We start from the raw sequence: 18,520 nt of genomic DNA on the forward strand, positions 1-18,520 counted from the left end.
TTGAAACACATGCTGAATGGGAAGCCTGGCAGCGGGTGCCACGACGCCCCAAGGTTACTTTCTGCAGTAACCACAGGCCTCTCCCGGGCGTACGCAGGTCCGGGCGTGTGTGCGTGTCTTGTGGCAGGTTAGACACCCACACCTAGTTCACAAGGGAGAAAATTATGTAGAATGTCTCTTGTAGCAGTTACGTCACAATAAATAACATTGGGATTTGTTCCTCAACTGCAAAGAGGGAACGGTCTATACTAAAACGAGAATATTCCAGCTGGACACAGCCAGATCACAGGGAGAATGCGCAGCACCTCAAAGAGGAAACTCCGGAGGGAGAGCACGTAACATTTCAAATGCCTGTTTGTGAGGAAGACCACCAGGGTTCAAAGAACCAAGTTTTACCCGGTGTGAAATCCCTCTGTTTGGTTTCAAGGTGTTCCTGACAATATGAAGTAGCAGTTCCATTTTTCAGTATCTTTGGAACAAATTCAGTTCCATGTAAGCTAAGCATCTAAAGTATTTTTTTTTAAGTATGGAAAAGTTATAAATGGCAGAGCCATTCAAAACGAAACGTTAGCTTAAGCAAACAAGTAGTCTCGACCTCCAAGCTGTCAAGAGAAACCAAGTAAGAGAAAACTGTTCTGAACGTTACACTACGGGGCACCTGGTGGCTTAGGTAGTTGAGCGTCTGACTCTTGATTTCAGTTCAAGTCATGAACTCAGGGTCCTGGGACCGAGCCCTGCATCAGGCTCCTTGCTCAGTGGGGAGCCTGCTTGAGGATTTTCTCTCTCCCTCTGCCCACCCCCCTGCCTGCACAAGTGTGCTCTCTCTCAAATAAATCAACCTTTATTTAACAAAAAAAGTTACCCTACAGCCACTCTTGCTAAGCAAAGCCTTGACTGCTAAGGATAATGAATGCAGAAGTGAACCACATGGTAGCGAGTCCAGATAAAGATCACGACCCTCTCGGGGTGCCTGGGTGGCTCAGATGTTTGGGCATCTGCCTTCCGCTCAGGTCATGATCTCCGGGTCCTGAGATCGAGCCCTGTGTCGGGTTTCTGGCTCACCAGGGAGTCTGCTTCTCCCTCTCCTCTCCCCCGCATCTTTCTGCATCACCTGAATAAATAGAGTCTTAAAAAGATCACAACCATCTCATAGGAATGTGAGAAAAACCCTCCACCTGGAAACACTGTGCACCCCCAGGTCACCTGTGAAAAGGTGTGCATACTTCAGTACCGTGGGAGAAGGATGTGGAAGGTGCAGCGAGGACCTGAGACCAGTGTCTTAAGCACACAACACCAGGAAAGAGGTTTCAAACATGGGACACTTTGTGCTGAGACACTGCAAACTGTTTAAGTACTTAAAAAGTCGAGCTGGTGAGCTCTAAGTGAAAATAAGCGGATTTCCTAAAATCAGACCAATGATCAAGTTGAGATTCTCAGAAAAAAGCCATGCACCGCTGGCTCTTGAGGTTCCAGGTGAAAACCCCCATAAGGTGGTCTCCTCGGCCCCTGCCCCGAGCCGATGTGGCAAGCCACGTGCTCGGAGGCACAGCCTAGGAACAAGCGGTGTGTGGCCATGCGCCGCGTCGCAGGGACATGCCAGGAACCCTCAGGGCGATCCAGGCTGCATCCGCCCCCGTGGTCCAGACAGCGGTCACGCCTCAGGGCACTTGCTCACTCGCTGACGGCCCAACCGCGGGCTGACCCAGGTGCACAGAGAAGCACGGGGACGCTTACGGTGTGAGACGGCACAGAATGCGGCTTGATGGTGGGGTTGCCGACAGACGTGACCTTCGTCTGCTTCTGCAGGTGGTCCACCCACTCGTGCAGATCCTGCTGGTTGCTGCAGGACACTAAGATCCGCTCAATCATGCTCCCTGGAAGCGAGGAGAGACAGGCTGAAAGGGGCGAACAGGCAGAAAGCACACACAGGCACACCACCCCCCCAGAACAGAAATGAACAGCGCTTAGCCATCGGCCCTTGGACAGTCCAGCAAGAATCTGCACACACACGGTGAGCTGCCTTCAGCACCGCGACAGAGCGTCCGCAAAGTCTGTGCCTATCACCTGATATTTCAAATGCATTTCTATGATTTTCACTGTCCTCAAGCTTTGTGATTGTCATTCCTGTCGTTGGTAGCTTTCCCTAAAAAAGACCCCCCCCACAAAAAAAAAACAATTAGTGCTTTTCTAGTAAAGAAGGTACCATTATCAAAATAAGTATTAAATGAGTTTAGATATGGCAAAGGAACAGCGTAAACCAAAAAAGCTCTTTGTGCCATATGCATATCACAAAACGTCTAGGGCAAATAAGAAATCATAACACTGGAATCAAAAAAGAAAAAAAATGGAGCCAGCCATAAGGTACAGAGCAGCGACGAGAACAAAAACCCATTCCATCTGACGCGCTCCTCCAAACATGAACACGAGGACACAGAACACGGTCCTATTAGGACAAAAAACTAGAGTTTACCAGTTACTTCAGATGCAACGTGCAAAGGAGGCCCGGATGTGCCTCACAGGGACATTCAGAGGAAGCCCCTCCGTGGAAGGCAGAGCAGGGAAGTTTGGGCAAAAGGAATCGTACAGGAACCACACTTTGCTGTGCCCCAGAGGAGAAGCTGGTAGCTGCGCCGGGCACCGCACAGCGCAGAAGACAGGTGGGAACCAGACGGGAGAGGTCAGGGGACAGACCTCATTGGCACGGGGCTGAATACACAACGTACTCCCACGGCACCCGGTGGCCGAGGCTTAAGGAGAAGTGCGTTGGTGCTTTCTCGGGGGGCTGAGGCGGGTGGGGGGACGACACTCTGCGGCTCCCCAAGCAGCTGCTCTCAGCAAGGCAGGGGGCCCCAGAGGGGCCAGAGGCAGTGCTGTGGCCCGTGGGGCGCTCCCAACCTGCCGAGGAGCTGCCCGGCCCCCTGCAATGCGCATGGCGCCCCCCACCCCTCCCACGCAGGCACAGAGCCTGTCCAGAAGCTCACCGGGCGGCACACTGGACCGGGCCGGGTGTCGCCACAGTCAGAGTGACGTGAGCACCGCTGTGCGAGGCACAGAGAAGCGTTAGGACAGCGCTGGGAAGTGCCGCGGAAGACGAAAGCGGCAGTCCCGCGTGGAAGGCAGCACCGACCCCGTGACGGCACATTCTCCGTCCCTCGGAGCCAGAAATGGGTTCCGCCGGGGCACACAGCATGCGACACAGCACTCAGGCCCCCTCCCAAGACCCCCTGCACAGAACAGGAAAGTGGGGACCCGCCAGGGCCAGGAGGCCTCCAGGGGCACATCAATGCCAACAGCCAGGGCAAACGTGGTACGGACACCGGCCTCATCGCCAGGGACCTGAGCCCGCCCCAAACAGCAACCTCTGCTCCCTCGGGTCCGAGCAGGGCCCGTCCTCAGCTTCCTGGGGTATAAGCCAGAAGCCAGGGCACGCCGGCGGGAAGGACTCGGCCTCGTGTTTACTGGGGCCCCCTAACGAGGTGGAGCGCCAGTCTGGGGGGACCTGGGCCACAGACACCTACTCGGCAGTGCGCCGACAAACGAGGAGGCACCCGCACACACCAGCTTCATCAGCTTCAAAGTGCTCCTTCTGGAGTAAGTGTGGGGCAACCCCTCCTCTGTGGGTGGGTAAGCTTTCTGTGGGGGCACAGACGTGCCACGGGTGCCTCTGGCCCGGGGCTCCCCCATGTTCGTGTCCCGGACAGAGAGTATACTCTGTCTGAACCAACTCGGAACAAAGAGGGGGTGCCCGCTGCAGAGCAGGACCCGGGCACGCACGACGGGAGGACCCGCCCTTCTGTAACCACACGGGACAAAGGCCGTGAAGCCAGAAGCAGCTCCGGGACAGAAACCAGCTACAGAATACCCCATTTAAATTTCTGAGGACAAACAAAACCTGTCCCCCGACACCTTGCATCTTCTTCTTCCAGGCTCAGCCGTCTCAAGAGTCAGCAAGACGACTAAAAATAAGCAGCTTGTGATCACTCTCTGCTCCTTGCACCAGCCGCCCTCGGCCAGGCTCCTGCAGCGCTCGCGGCTTCTGGGACCTCCCGGCCCGCACCCTCCCACGAGCCCGGCCCGCCGCCACCGCCCGTGGCACCACAGTGGCCAGGAAGGCAGCACCTCCGAGACGGGGCTCCGGACGGTGACACAGCTGGCGGGCACCTCAAGAAGCCTGTGGCCTTAGGAGGCCGCCCTCCAGAGTCAAGCGGTCTCCTCCTGTTGTGCTTAGACTAACGCAGGACTCCGTCAGCACAGTTGCGCGGACACACAGCCAGGAGCCACGTGTACGAGGAACACTGTACCCACAGCAGCACAGACACAACGCAGGCAGGCACGCGCACTGCTTCACCCGAAAATCCAAACCGTGCCCAGAACAGACTCTCAGACCCACAGTGAACAACAATATAAGTTTAAAATGTATTTTACCTGATAGATAAAACCACTCATCCTAGGACTGGCAGACAACATTAGCAAAATATTTGGGAAGAGCAGAAGGTATCTTTCATTCTTTTCCTAATGTAAAAGAACAAAGAAATGCAAGTAATTTTGTTTTTAAAACATACAAATGTGAGAACAAGTTGTCTACATTAGATCTTATGTACGTATTTCCTTGTTACTACCAATTCTACCAGCTAAAATAAATGAAAACAAAATTATGACAAAGTCTTAGACTTGCAAATAGCCACCGCAGCATCTTTAAAAAAAAAAAAAATTGGTTAAGGAATTCAGCTCTGCCATTAACTCTTTTTAGTTAGTCTAAAAGTGTTTGTTAGGTCTGAGAAAAAACAAAGAACTCAAGTTGGGGGTCGTGGTGGAGAACATTGGACCTTTCAAGCCAAAGGAGGACAGGACAAAATGTTGGAATGGACTTTGTTCTATTAATAATTCCTGGCACTTCCCTTAAAGCCCAATAAACAATTCAGTGTTGTTTTCATCCATGCTATAAACCTTATCTACTTTACATGAAAGACTTAAGAGCATTTCTATTAAAAACCACTTGCTTCAAAAAGGTTTAAAAAAACAACAACAACAAAAAAAAAACCACCCCAGAGAGACGACAAGGAGAGGACAGGTTCTTGGGAATGTAAAGCACGCAGACAGCCCTTCCACGAGCGGCCATTTCCAGCATTTCCACGGCAAATGCCGACGGGTCCGGAAACAGGGTCCTCCGCAGTCCTCCGATGCCAGCCACATGCCACAGGCCTTGAAAACAGGTTGCGCACTTCAAACTCGTGTGACAGTACTACTGCACGCAGTGCACGGAGGTGGGCAACATGTGGCGGGACCCTTCGGAGCTGGGGCCCTGCGAGGCCCTGCCATTAAGAACCCTGTCCGACCCACCGCCACCTTCCCAGTCACGACCTGCAGCCACTGTCTGGGCACACCTACTCACGTGCCGGAGATCTCACATTGTAAAGAAAACACTGCTCACAAACTAACGAAACATTTCCCAATGTTTCAAAGTGCATGATCAAAAGACTGTTTCTAGAAAGGTGGGTGGGGTCTTTTAAGTCCATGTCGATTAGGAAGTCACGATTTCCGACAGTCCCCAAACTGACATGAGTTGGGGTTTTCTCACTATCCTAAGAGTTTCAAGTTTGCAAATGGATCATTAGCATATCTTGATCCTGTTAATTACTGTTCTTGGTTTGTTTCCTTCCGACACACACAAAGGTGGGACAAAACTCCTCCACTCCTCAGGAAGAGACGCTCGCTTGGTGAGCGGTGAAGGGAACTCAGGCACAGGGGCACAATCCACGGTTTCCCTCGGGGATCATACAAGAGTCTATGCTCATCTCTCACTTAAACCAAACCCACCGGGTAACAGACTTCCACAACGGCCAGGCAGGAGAGAGAACATAACAGGCTGAACGATGTAAACCATCAGAGACAGGCTTCCTAGAACGATCGCCGCAGCAGGAAGGCCGGGGCAGGCGGGGACACACACCCTGCTCTGCGGCCACAGCTGCGGCGCGGGTCCTGTGTGGAGGCCACCCTTCAGGGGACACAGGCTGGCCACCACTCACCCTGGATGACCTACGCTGCTCAAGTGGCCCACTAGGAGCTGAGCCCCACTGGCCGAGCCGAAGCCACTTTTATGTCACATAAGGACAGAAGGTGGACAACAAATGAGGATACAGGAATTCTATTAAAATGACATTCCCTCCTAAGCTCTAATCACGTGATGACAAAAGCGTAACATTCTAAGGTATTTACGTTCTTGACTCACTGAGGAATCGGAGAAAGCATTTACAAAACACGTTACACTGAATACAAATTATGTTCAGCTCTCAACTCCGTTTCTTCCCAAGACATCTTAAGCTGTTTCAGGAAAGACAGTCTGGAGAGGCGGACAGGACAGGGCCACTGCCGGTCCAGCAGCCACCCTGTCCCTCCACTCCATTCTGCTCCCACCCGCTGTGCAGAGGGGAGCTCAGGCCCTGCGTACCTCACTCCCGGCGCACTGAACCATGACCTGGGACATGTACACAACGCTGCCCAGGGTCGTAATGTCGTCTCCCTCCCAGCTCCGGATGGCCTCCGTCAGAATCTGCAACTCCAGTTCCTTCCTTTTCCGTACTTCCTGACACTGGGCCTGAGACACAGAACACCAGTGTTAGAAGACACAGAAGCCTCCAGAACCTGCAGTGTTGGCCGTACTACTTTGTCACTTCTTAAGACAGATAATCCACTGAGCGAGGATCCGTGTTATTCACGAGCATGGCATAAGAGTGGCAACACCCATGGCAGCTCTGGACTCCAGCGTTATTTTAGAATGATACAGCAGATCTTGCTCCTCTTAGAAAAAAAAAAAAAACGCAGACTGGACAAGGACGTATTTTCTGGTTTTACTGGTCTCTGCTGGCACAAAGACTGAGCAAGGGACCAAAAGCAAGCGCTGTAAGTCAGACGCATTCCGGAAACACAGGGGAAGTGGCAGCCCAGGGACAGGGCGGGGCTCCACTCATCCTCCTGAAGACACAGTCCGCAGAAAAGGACCTTTACAAGCAACCACAGCATCAAACATGTGGTAGCTTTTTAAAGGTTCAACTATTTGTAATTTTCCTGGTGTCCTTAGCCCAGTAAAGCATGCAAAATTACCACCACGGTAAACAAACTAGCACGTTCATTTCTATTTCAATACACCCAAATTCTAACTCTTAGTTTCTTCTATCATCACACTTTTTTAGGTAACAAAACATTTCTCTACATTCCCTTGTCGTAATAATGCCTGGGAGGAAAAGCCCTAATATTTAGCTAAATCACTTACTGAGAGATTTTTGAAGGCAGTCATGGATTTCTGAATATCTTGTCTATCTGGATGATAATCCTTTGAATAGAAGAAATATTATTAGCTCTCATAATATAAAGTCTTTTTTCGTCAAAAGACACTCTACAGACTAGCTTGAAACTTTCCCAATGCTTTTCAACCCACAACAGATCTGATTTTTCTCCTTAAAGTGCCATTCTTATTCTCAGGGAGCCATGGGGCTCTGGGGAAACGCAGTTTAGAAAAGCCCACGGCAGGAGTCCGCACCCACCCCCGCAACCAGCCTCACAAAGAGCCTCTACAGCTCCGGGTGGGCGGCGGGGCAGGGGCCACAGGGCCCGGCCTTCACAGGGAAAGTTCGCAGCCCTCCTGCAGACGGCGACCTGGACACAAGGCCTCGCCAGGCCTACAGCCCAGCACTCCGACACAAGATAAGCCTGCGTCAGGAAGTGCCGGGCTCTCCGATGTCACTCCTGTGCAAACGCTGCCCCGACGTCCTGTGGCTAAGCGTCCCTAACACGGCACCTCAATGCCTCGCAGAACAGAGATGTGCGTTCTCTAGTTTGGGGAGGTTTTTCTAACAGCAGCCGTGGGTGACAGAGGACAGGAAGGACATGCTTTATATGGAGCTGGGGAAAGGAGACAACAGTATTTCACAAAATCGTTTTTGGATATCTATTAGGTCAAAACCCCGCCAAGCACTCTGGCCGGCTGCGACCTCTGAAGTGGACGGAGAACGTCCCCGACGGGCTCGGCTTCCGAGCGGCAGGCGCGCCGTACCTCCATGTGTCTCTCCAGCTCCTTGAGCAGCGTGGGGTACTTGTCCAGGCGCATGAAGGGTCTGCTGAGGCCGGTGGTGAGCACCAGGATCCCCGGGCTGCTGGCGCCTCTGCTCTCCATGAACTCGCCCAGCTGCTCGCTGGCCGCCGTGCCGCGGGGAGAGAGCAGACGGCGGTGAGTGCGTGCGCCGACGCGGGGGCCGCCCTCCCCGCCAGCAGCCCCGGGTCGTGACACGGAACAGGGTCCCTGGAACACTGGACACGGAGAGCCCAACAGGTGCGGGCCACGCTGGCCCATCTCGGGGCGCGGCCGCTCGGGGAGGCGCAGGAGCAGCCGCGCGACCCTGACCGCCGCCCCCTGCCGCTGGGCGAGTGGAGCTCCCAAAGGAGCGGCCCGCTCGCAGCCAGCGCCCTCCAAGTAGAACAGACGGCGACTCTCCGGGCACCTCGAGGTGGCTTAAAACACACACACGCACAAGGTAAAGGCTGCTTCCCCGCTACCGTGACCTGTAGCAAGGCAGCCCCGGCCCAACAGCCCCGGGAGCGCTCTGTGAGGAACGCGGCTGAGACGGCACGACGAAGGCTGCGCAGCGTCAGCAGCACCGTCCCACTGTCCGCCACGGAGCCTCTCGGTCGACGAAGACCGTCGCCCGCGTCCGCCGACGAGGACACTGAGTGCGCAGTCAGGAATTAGAGACGCTGGAAGCCACACCTGCGTATCTTCCACAGTCCTGTCATCTGCACCCTGTTTCTCATCTAACTCCACGACCGCCACACCAGGTCCGCCCCGAGTGTCTCAGTCCCACAGCAGAGCATCTGGGACGATCCAAGCAGGCCAGTGAGTGCAGCGGTGTGCATCAAGCTTGGTCGGCGACAGACCCATCAGGACTCACGCTGGGGACCGGGGCTCTGCCCCTGTGCCCCAACCGCACCCCTATGCTCCCCACTGTTGCCCTTGCATCACTCCAGGCACGACGACGTGAGGGACAGACAGGCTAGGGGGAGGACACACCAGCTGAGGTCACCACCCTGACCTCTGAGCCCCCATGTCCCCTACTGGGAGGAACAACAAGTGAAGCCAAAAAACATGGAAACCCTGAAGAACAACTGAGCACATCGGTCGTCAGTGCAGGTGACCTGGTCTGACCTCGGGGACCCTCAGCCACTCCCTCACCTCCTGACCCCTCACCCCCAAGTCAGCGACACCTGCCCACTGCCCAAGCTTCTCAGGAGCATCAGCCACGCTAGGGCTCCTGGTGAAAATGGACACGCTTTGAGGTGGCTAGTTCAAAAGTAGTGAGCACGACCACTTCCTCCAGTTCGACTAACAGGACTTCCCGTGGAAACATGAGGACAAGAATCGGGGTTGGCACAAGCCGCCTGTACCCCAGCCGCGACAGATCCTGCACATCCACGGGGAAAGCTGTTCACGTAGCTAAACCCACTTAGACATAAAAGGCTGCACATTCCATGTTGAAAGCAAAGGGATCGATCATCGTGAAACTGGTTTTACACTTCTTAAGCACACAAGACCGCCTCAGCTCTCTCTACCTGAAGCCGGGCTTATGAAAACGAGGTAGCCCGGTTGGGCCAGCGACACTCCCCGAAGCCAGGCCGCATGCCCGGGCTGTGTCAGCAACACGGGACTAACGTGGTGAGGGCCCGGGCCGCCTGCCTAGCTCCCCTCCTGTACCGACACCTCCACTTCTTAAAGTCAACCTTCCAAATTAATTTCTATATACACATTCTGGCAGTGTTAGCAAAGCCAAAGCAAATCCTTAAAAAGGGGAAGGTTTCACACAATCCTAGCTCTGGAAACTTATCACACATGACGTTTTCTCATTTCTGTAAGAATAAGGCTTCACGGTTTTTCGCCGGCAAGGCAGCCCTTCACGGTGACATAACTTAAGTCATCAAAGAAGCCGCCGAGCCTCCTCTAGAAGTGCGTGGGTGTAAGCCACGGGGCAGCCTATCTGTGTCTGTAACACGCTCTCAGAGACTGGTTTCCTCCGGACAGCCCCCGACCGCGGTTACTGAAGCGGGCACAGCGGGGTGTCACCACCACCTTGTTGCGCATGGGTCCGGCGTGTGCCCAAGGCTGTGGGGACTAAGGGCCAGGAGCAGCACCTTGGAGCACCTGTTTACAGAGTTACACGCTTTACCACCGTTTTGCCTCCTCCCTCCTTCCACATCAACTTCTGCCCACTGGGACGGGCGGGTAACTGCGGAGCCCAGGCCGGCTTTCTCCCAGTCACTGCCTTCTCTCAGCTCGGGTGGAAGTGAGGGCTGCAGCCAGGAGAACACACCGGGAGGGATGGCAGGAAGGGGGTGACCCGCTTTCGGACAAGCACTCTGCTGGGCACCTGAGACACTGCGGTACATAATCCCCAGGCATGTCGGCGAGCCTGCCACACAGGTGTCCTCTTATGCACGTTCATAGAACAAGGCTCCCCGTGAGGACGGAGGCCCCCATCCTCCCTGGTAGCAGGGTGGCTGACCCCGAGGAGAGCCCCAGAGCCTACACCAGACTCAAGCGGCTGGTGTGGCCCCTGTGACCGTGCCGTCCTCCTTTGTGTCTCACACACACGATGCCTGCCCCTCACACCTTCATCCTCAAATGCCCGTCTCCGCCAACTACCGCACCCATCTCTAAAGCAGTGGAGTGGAAGGACGGACTGACGACGAAGAAATGGGTATGTTAGCAGCATTCCCCGCGGTGTCTGAACCAGTCAAGCACAATCCCATAAAAGTGGAACTCTGCGGGACTGAAAGTACATTCCACAATTCCTTCAAATACAATCCATGAGGAGGCTTTCCTATCACAAGAAAACCACAAGAAAGTCCATTCGGAACGGTCTTTTTTTTTTTAATACTTCTGCACACGACAACTGTCGTTACGGCAGAGAAAAAGTAACAGAACTACGCAAGTCCTACTTCTCGCCTCCTCCAGAAACACCCTTGAACTAAGAATTTAAAATGACATTTCTGCAAACAAAAGACTTAACTTCTTTTAACATCCATGATCTCAGAACGCCAGAACATGTACACAGTTAAGTTTTTACAGATCATTTTTCATTTTAGTTTTTTAAATTTAGTGCAGGACAAAACAGCTGGTTACGGCTATTTTGACCAACCAATGGCTCTTTCAGCTTACTCCCTCCTGATGCTAGCAACCTTACGCGGCAGATCTCCTCCGCAGTTACTCAACTGACACTGGAGGCTCCAACAACAGGACGGTCCTAGAGAACACCACCACGTATGCCAAGCAGAAAGCAACAGTTAGAGTGCTGGGGAAAAACCCTCATTTCATAGACTAAGTTATGAAACACATAACTTATTCAAAATAGGCAGCCACAAACCTAGGTCTCCTGTCATAAAAATGCAAAAGGAACCTCTTAGCTCTGATTCTACACAACCGATGCGTTCCCAAGATTCACACCCAGAATTCCAACCGCATGAGCAATCACACAACTGCAAATAAAGCCTTTACAACTTCTAATCAGTACACTTGAATCAATCCTTAAAAAGCATATTCAAGCATAAAAATAGGTTAATCAACCCATAAGCGGGGCAGCTTTAAGACCCCAACAAATGCAGGGAAGCAGGGAAGAGATGACAGGTTAAGAGGCCAGAATAAAACGTGGTAAACACGAAGAGAAGGTCTCAGCCAAAGGCAACCCTGTCTCAATTCACCAACTTACGCTTGGGAAGCAGGGTCTGGGGCGGGGCGGGGCCTCTCGCCGCCCAAAGACCTCAGGAGGGCACACAGGCAGCGCATGCTGCCAGCCAGAGCAGCAGCCACTCTCCCTGCTCCCCCGGCCAGAGCGGAACCGGGACCCTCCTGTCCCGCAGACATGCCACGTGGAGGCGGCACAGGTTCCCCACTCAAACTTGTCTGTATTCCTTCCCTGTTGTTCTGGGGAAATGCTGCACCTACATTTCACTAGGACACAAACAGTCATTGAAGTAATAGCACAGAAGAAGGAATAAACATCACCTACTCCCAAGCATTTCCCTTCGAGTCTGAACACCTTCGTAAACAACCTGAATCCCTTTAAATGCCACCTTCAGGACAGATGTCACTTTCCTGGGGAAAAATACCTCGTTAGAATCAGGCCCCAAAAGAGCCCACACCACCCTCTCTAGACTTCCAGCCAGACCGTGGAGGATCAAACCCCACCCCCAAAAAAGGAAGAACAAAACTGTTCAAGGACAGTCATCCTTGCTTCCTGCTTGCCTCCCTTATTGCCCCGCTAGTAACTCCTGCGGAACTCTCAGAAATGCAAATGTAATCCTTGCATTCAGCTTTTGTGGAAATTCTAATGCCCCAGAGGCCATGGCAGAGCACAAAATGGAAGGCATGTGGGAACAGGGCCGCCCTCCCAGAGGCGTGGAGGAAGAGTTTAGGGGAGAGGGGGCTGGGTTCTTTGGGTTCCATTTCTTTGGACATCATATACCCTGACCTCCCTTTCTTTCTGTCATCCGCCACAGGCTGCCGCCTCATTTCAGGCCTGGAGGAGCTTTCCTTACGTTTCAGCACATGGAGGCACAGTGGGAGCACAGGCTCTTCGGGGGGACGGGCGCAGAGAGGACCACAACTAGCACTGACACCAGAGCACCTGCCCACTCAGTTCCGCTCTCCCGCACCTTTTGCTTGATGCTTTACAGTAAGCCCACCAGCCAGCACTTCCAGAGAAGGGACAACAGCCCAGAGAAGCAAGAGGACTTGCCCAAGGCTCACCAGCGGAGTGCACAGCTGAGGCTCCAACCAGGTCAAGGTAAGCCCGAGGGCCGGCCTGCCACGGCCTGCCACGGCCTGCCACGCTGCTTGCGGGGACACTACCCCTGAGGCCCGGCTCCGTTTACAAATATCCCAAACATGCTTGTCAGCAAGCGTTTTTAAGTTGAAATATTTAAATATTTAACTCTAACGTATCCTTAATGCTACTGAAACAATTTTTCATTTACAGTTTAAAAAATTTTTAAATGGCTCTTTTCAAGAGTAACCGTGAAAATCTCTCTAGCACACCGGTAAAACTCGGCGCCTCTCTCAAAAGCGGAAGCCGGGTGCCCGCACTCCCCCCAGCAGCCCCAGCCCCCACCGAGCCACTCGGCTGCCTCCTTCGGCCTGGGGGGGGGGGTGTCTCACCGAGCCAACGAGCAGATGCGTGCACTCTGTTTCACTTCTTTTAGTTCTGTTTCAGGTTGAAAAACTGAAGCTAATCATCACCGACTTAACTTTTACCTATAACACCCAGCCCTGGTTTTAACAGGACCATATTCTCTTAGGGCAAATCTAATTCCAAACCCCATGCTTGCCGTTCTAGGAGCTCACAGAAACAGGGTGCGTGCGGCAGCCTGGGGTTAGCTCACAGCTACATTCCAGAATCCTAACGGCTCCTCCAACCCACCGTCCCAAGGGCTCCAAGCTAAAGGAAGACTTCAAAAAACACCCTTTTTCTGCTCCAAAAACGCTACTCAGCACCTCAGAGACCCCTTACCAGTGTTTCCCGGGCCCTCAGTTCAAGAGTAAACTAAAAACACCGTGACTGTTGAACAAGCAAGTAGGTATCAGCACAACGTCATGTAACACGTGGCCAAAACGAGCGGATGCGGAGGGCACCCCGAGGGCCTTTGCCCTCAGGGGAGGGGGTCTGAGGGAGCGTACCTGTGCTCCGTGAGGACGTTCACTGCAGATGGGTGGTTGGCACAATATGCAAGGTACAAGGTTTTCATTTGCGGCATCAGATTTAAAAAGCACCCTCCGACCCGCTGCTGAGCTTCCGGTAGCCTGCGGACGTGCGACACAAGGGAGACATCCTAAATTTCATGGACAGAGGGAAATTGCCAAGTAATGAATACAGAAAACCAGAGTGAGAAAGATCTCCTTGCGTACCACCTCTACAAAAACAAAATATACAAAATTCCAGGATGTGGGCTCACACCAGCCACCAAGCAGACAGAAGCCCATACCTGGAAAGCTCCTCTGCTACTGAGCGGCAAGCTGACACCCCTCTTTCCGCCTGCACCCAGCTGCCGCGGCCTGCTATGCACAGCTACAGACCCCCAATCAAGGCTTTGGGTAGGGGAGGACGAGAGGTCACGAACCCTTCAGTTTTGTATAAAAGGGGAATCAGAGAATCCCTTGGCCGGCGAGGTTTGCTACTGAGGTAGCACGGGGACAGAGACACACACACACACACACACCCCCCCCCCACAAAAACACCACAGCCCTCCTTCCATTTAGGGGAAAGCTGGAGACCGAGCCCATCCTCAAACCCCCTCCCCCCATCTCAAATCTAGGCTATGACAGCTGCTGAGCCTCAAACAGGCAAAAACTCCCAAGAGCAAAAGAACAGAAAGGGAGATGACTGGCAGCAACTGTGGAAGCAGACCAGCACGACGACAAGGGGTGCTGACTTGGGAGGCCATGCCCGCAGCTGGCTTCCAGCATGGCGGAGGCCCCCCTCCAGGTCACAGCCACCTTATTCCTATGAAACGGACCCCCTGCAGGTACACAAACTCTGGATAAAAGATAAAACCAACTGTCTGAAGGCAGCAGAGGTCCAGAGGGGAAGATTCTGGAGATGCCTGGCACTTGGAGAGGGAAAGGACGCAATTCTCTATGCTCTGGGGCCAGTGGGGGCCAAGGCTATGCCACATAGGGCAGCTAAGCCTCAAGAGCAAATGGCACAGTTTGGTTCAACCCGAGCTGCTGGGACATGGGGGCGGGGTGGGGGGGGTGGATTCTAGGACTATGCACCTGAGTTCTGCACCAATCTCTGCAAACTTCCAGAATATTCATGATCAAAGCCTGTTGGATGAGGAAAGCTAACCCTCCGTTCCACCATGGAAAATCCAATGGCTAACACCAACCTCCATGCCCTTGAGGAATGTGACGGAAACACGACCTAGGTCACACCCAAGTCCAAGAGGATGCAAGGCCTGAAGGCTGACGAGACGCTGGACTCTCGGCCGCTACGTGACCTCCCTGAATTTTAGGGTTCAGATCCACACACCTGCAGTACAGAGGGAGGCCCAAAGAGGTGCTGCAAACACACTACACAAGTATTAAGGTATTTAGTCCACCTTACCCACAGCCACTGGGAAAAAAGCAAGGGCAAACACGCAGAGGCCGGCCTCTCACAAAGGCCCCACACTGCTGGCAAATGACCTCCGCACATCAAAAGGAAGGCAAACCTATTCTCAAACTACTCTTTTCATGCCAGTAATTAATGCCGCTTTATACAAACCAAAAATGCTACCAAAGGAAACGTGATGTGAGTTTCTGTTTAAAAGCCAGCACTTCCCCTGTCCCTCAGCTGTCCTGCCACACCTTCCAGGATCAAGTGCCTGGAGGAAACCTGGAACCTACTTTGAGCGTGGCCAACGGTCAGCCTGGGACACGGATAGCAGAACACCTCTCACCACTTAAGACGGAGAAAAACAAAACACTACAGGAAGGAGAAACCAGACACCAGCCAGATTCTGGGAGAAAAAGTTTCCTGATCCTGCTGACACAGAAATAGAATTTAGAAGTAAGAAGGACCCCCTCCTCTCTCAAATCACAGGTAATCAACACCAAGTATCCCCTGCAGACCTAGAGCCTAGAAAGTGTGTTCATGTGCATTTAACCGCAAGCTGTCCGACGCCCAGCGGGCACTTAGTCCACACCTGTCCATGTGTCTGATGTCAACCAAGAACAAAACAGTCACACGAGAAAAAAGTCAATCAGACGCCGGTCACTCAGAACATGCCTCCCCACTTCCCACAAAAAAATACCGTGGAAAAGGCAAAACCGAGCACGGTGATCGCCACAGCACGTTACAGAGGGAGTGCTTTATGACCCCTCTGCCTCCCGAGGGCCAGGAATGTGAGCAGGAGCAGCCCACCTGCGCAGCTCCTCCTCCCCGACGTCCCCGCCCACTCAACACCTCAAAAATTCCTGCTCTACAGTCAGCAGAGAGCCCTACTATAAACTCTAGACAGTCAAAAACAATTTATACTATAAAAGTTGATACACCAAAAAGAGTCAAATTAACAGTTTCCATCATTAGAAATGTGAACTCTAGAATTACATTAAGCCTGAATCTTTAAATACCAGTTGTACTAACCTGAATTTTGTAAATTTTTAGCATTTTACTTACTTGGTGCATTCTTCTAAAGACTGAACAAGCATTTGCTGGAAAGAACATATTTCTTCTAGATTTCCCATTAAATGCGAAGTGTTTGCTGAACTTAACCTAAAACCAAGAAAATAACAGTAAAAGTACGTACACTTTCACTTTCCTCTCCCTTCCCAATGCCCAGTTGACGCCCCACCGACTAAAAATCCCTGCATCTCAAACAAGTCGGTTCACCGGCTTATACCAGCATTTCGTCCTCCGTTCTCCGAGAAGGTGAGCCTCGGTGTCGACTACGTTGGTTAGTACAACTGACCATCCAACTTACTTCTCACTGGTCTGCAGAGGCCGTAGATAAGCTGACAGCACAGTCTGAAGCTCTTTAGAATACTCATTTTCTGTTTCCAAAATGTTCTGTAGCACCTACAACAAACGAACAATACCATTACTGGCTGGTAAGATTTGGTTCGTTACTGTCCAAACTCACCCGTTGCTTCGACAGAATACCGATGCATTTACTGTCCCTCCCCGTGACCATTAACTATGAAAACCCGCGTCACAGAGTCTTCCCGCAGCTACACAACTGACGTCCTCTCACTGCCAGGCACATGTGGGACGAGGACACGCAGAACACGCCTGCGATAAATTCCGTCATCGGAGGTGCTCAAATCACAGAAGCACGTACAGACGGACCGGTCTCCAACACGGGGCCCTGCAGAAGCAGCCAGCCGTTCACAAAAGAATGTCACGCTTGTCCCGTTCACAGTCAAGTCCAAGAACGGGCAGAACTAACCTGCTGAGGGCAGAAAGCAGAAGTGGGGAAGGAGTGACAATGGGGAAAGGGCCTGCGTTTCTAGGGTGATAGATATGTTCTATACCGTAATTCGAGCAGCCACTACAAATAAATACACTTGCCAAAATTCACTGAACTATACCTTTAAAATCCATGCATTTTAACATATGCAAAGCGTATTTCAACTGACAAAATCAAGTTTGCTCTTTAGACTGAGCCTAGCAAATGTAAATCATTTTCATGAGAGAATGATGGTCTCAAATCATGCTACACACGTTTATTAAAAACTAAAAGTCCACCAGTATAAAGCCCTTAAATAGCCACTACTTTAAAGAAAGAATGATAAAGCAACCTTAAAATGTTTCCTGATACCCCATGTTAGATAAAAAGTGCAAAACATGGGGCGCCTGGGGGCCTCAGGTGGTGAAGCCTCTGCCTTAGGCTCACGTCATGATCTCACGGTCCTGGGATCCAGTCCCGCATCGGGCTCTCTTCTCGGTGGGGAATCTGCTTCTCCCTCTCTGCTTGTGATCTCTGTCTCTCTCAAATGGGTAGATAGAATCTTTTTTTTTTTTTTTTTAAGTGCAAAACAGCTGAAGTATAAAACCCCTTTCCATCAGCAATGGCCAAGAGCAGAGGCCCCTCCCAGGGCAGGGCGGGATGGCGCCAAAGTCTGCAGGTGAGCGGGCGGAGCCCAGATGCGAAGGCGGGCGGCAGCTCTCGTCCTCATCCCTCTAACCCTCTCTGATCGGCCTTGTCCTCTCGGCCTTGTCCTCTGGAAGGATCCTTCAAATCAAACCACTAGTGAGGAGCAGAGCCCGTGGGTGGCATGTGCACGTGGACTGGACACGGCCCATGCCTGATGCCCCCTCCCTGCCCACCAGGCTGAGTACAGGAGCCCGAGCTCTCAGGGGACCTGGTGTACGTAAGGAGCGCAAACCCCTTCCTCGGCCCCCTTCTCCTTCCTGCTCTGCCAGAGGCCCAGTGCCTTCTTCAATGAGAAAATCACAGCCCGCATGTTTTCTGAGCATCCGCAAAATGCACTACAAAATGCTACTTCTCTTCCAGAACCAACCATCCTCGATCACGCACAAAGTTGTACAGAATAAACACAAACGCAGTCTTCTCCCTGACTTGATAATTAAAATATATATGCTAAACATTAAAAAAAAGTAATCGTTCATCTAAGTTCAGATTTCCACATCAGTAACATGCATTCAACATGGGTTCTTCGTCCGCTCAGTTTTGTGTGTCCTCTGGGGAGAGCACGGTCCTTCCTAAGTGCAAACCTGATTAAATAACTTACATGTTAGCTAAGATGAAGAGAATCAGTTGCTTTCACTGTGACACTGGGCTCTGGTTTCTCCCCTGAATGGGTCTATTCATGCGAGAGTGGGGGAGCGAGCCGGAGGGCGGAGGGGCTGCTCAGAGAGTTCATTCCTCTGTGGGAAAATCTGGGTGCTGGTCCCAGGATCACAATGTCTCCCTTCGAAGAAATGGTCACCGGACAAAAATGTCAAAGGAACAGTGGACAGAGAACATAATGTGACACCAG

General features: G+C 52.4%; 1 protein-coding gene across 5 annotated transcripts in view; it reads right to left on the reverse strand.

Annotated features, from left to right (window-relative positions):
• The window catches only part of ARHGEF7 (Rho guanine nucleotide exchange factor 7), a gene marked incomplete at its 3' end in the record, with an annotated part of 124,048 nt that overhangs the window by 20,520 nt on the left and 85,008 nt on the right, over positions 1–18,520 (reverse strand). For all 5 annotated transcript variants that reach the window (XM_080798226.1, XM_080798224.1, XM_080798223.1 and 2 more), the window contains 9 exons: positions 16,501–16,595; positions 16,197–16,292; positions 13,718–13,840; positions 8,051–8,189; positions 7,271–7,330; positions 6,449–6,595; positions 4,426–4,512; positions 2,065–2,143; positions 1,735–1,874 (listed from right to left, as the gene is read on the reverse strand). In XM_080798226.1, coding sequence (XP_080654352.1) covers positions 1,735–1,874; positions 2,065–2,143; positions 4,426–4,512; positions 6,449–6,595; positions 7,271–7,330; positions 8,051–8,189; positions 13,718–13,840; positions 16,197–16,292; positions 16,501–16,595 — 966 coding nt within the window. The remainder of the gene's footprint in view (positions 1–1,734; positions 1,875–2,064; positions 2,144–4,425; positions 4,513–6,448; positions 6,596–7,270; positions 7,331–8,050; positions 8,190–13,717; positions 13,841–16,196; positions 16,293–16,500; positions 16,596–18,520) is intronic.

Source organism: Martes martes (assembly GCF_963455335.1).
Source record: "Martes martes genome assembly, chromosome: 3".
Taxonomy (NCBI): Eukaryota; Metazoa; Chordata; class Mammalia; order Carnivora; family Mustelidae; genus Martes; species Martes martes.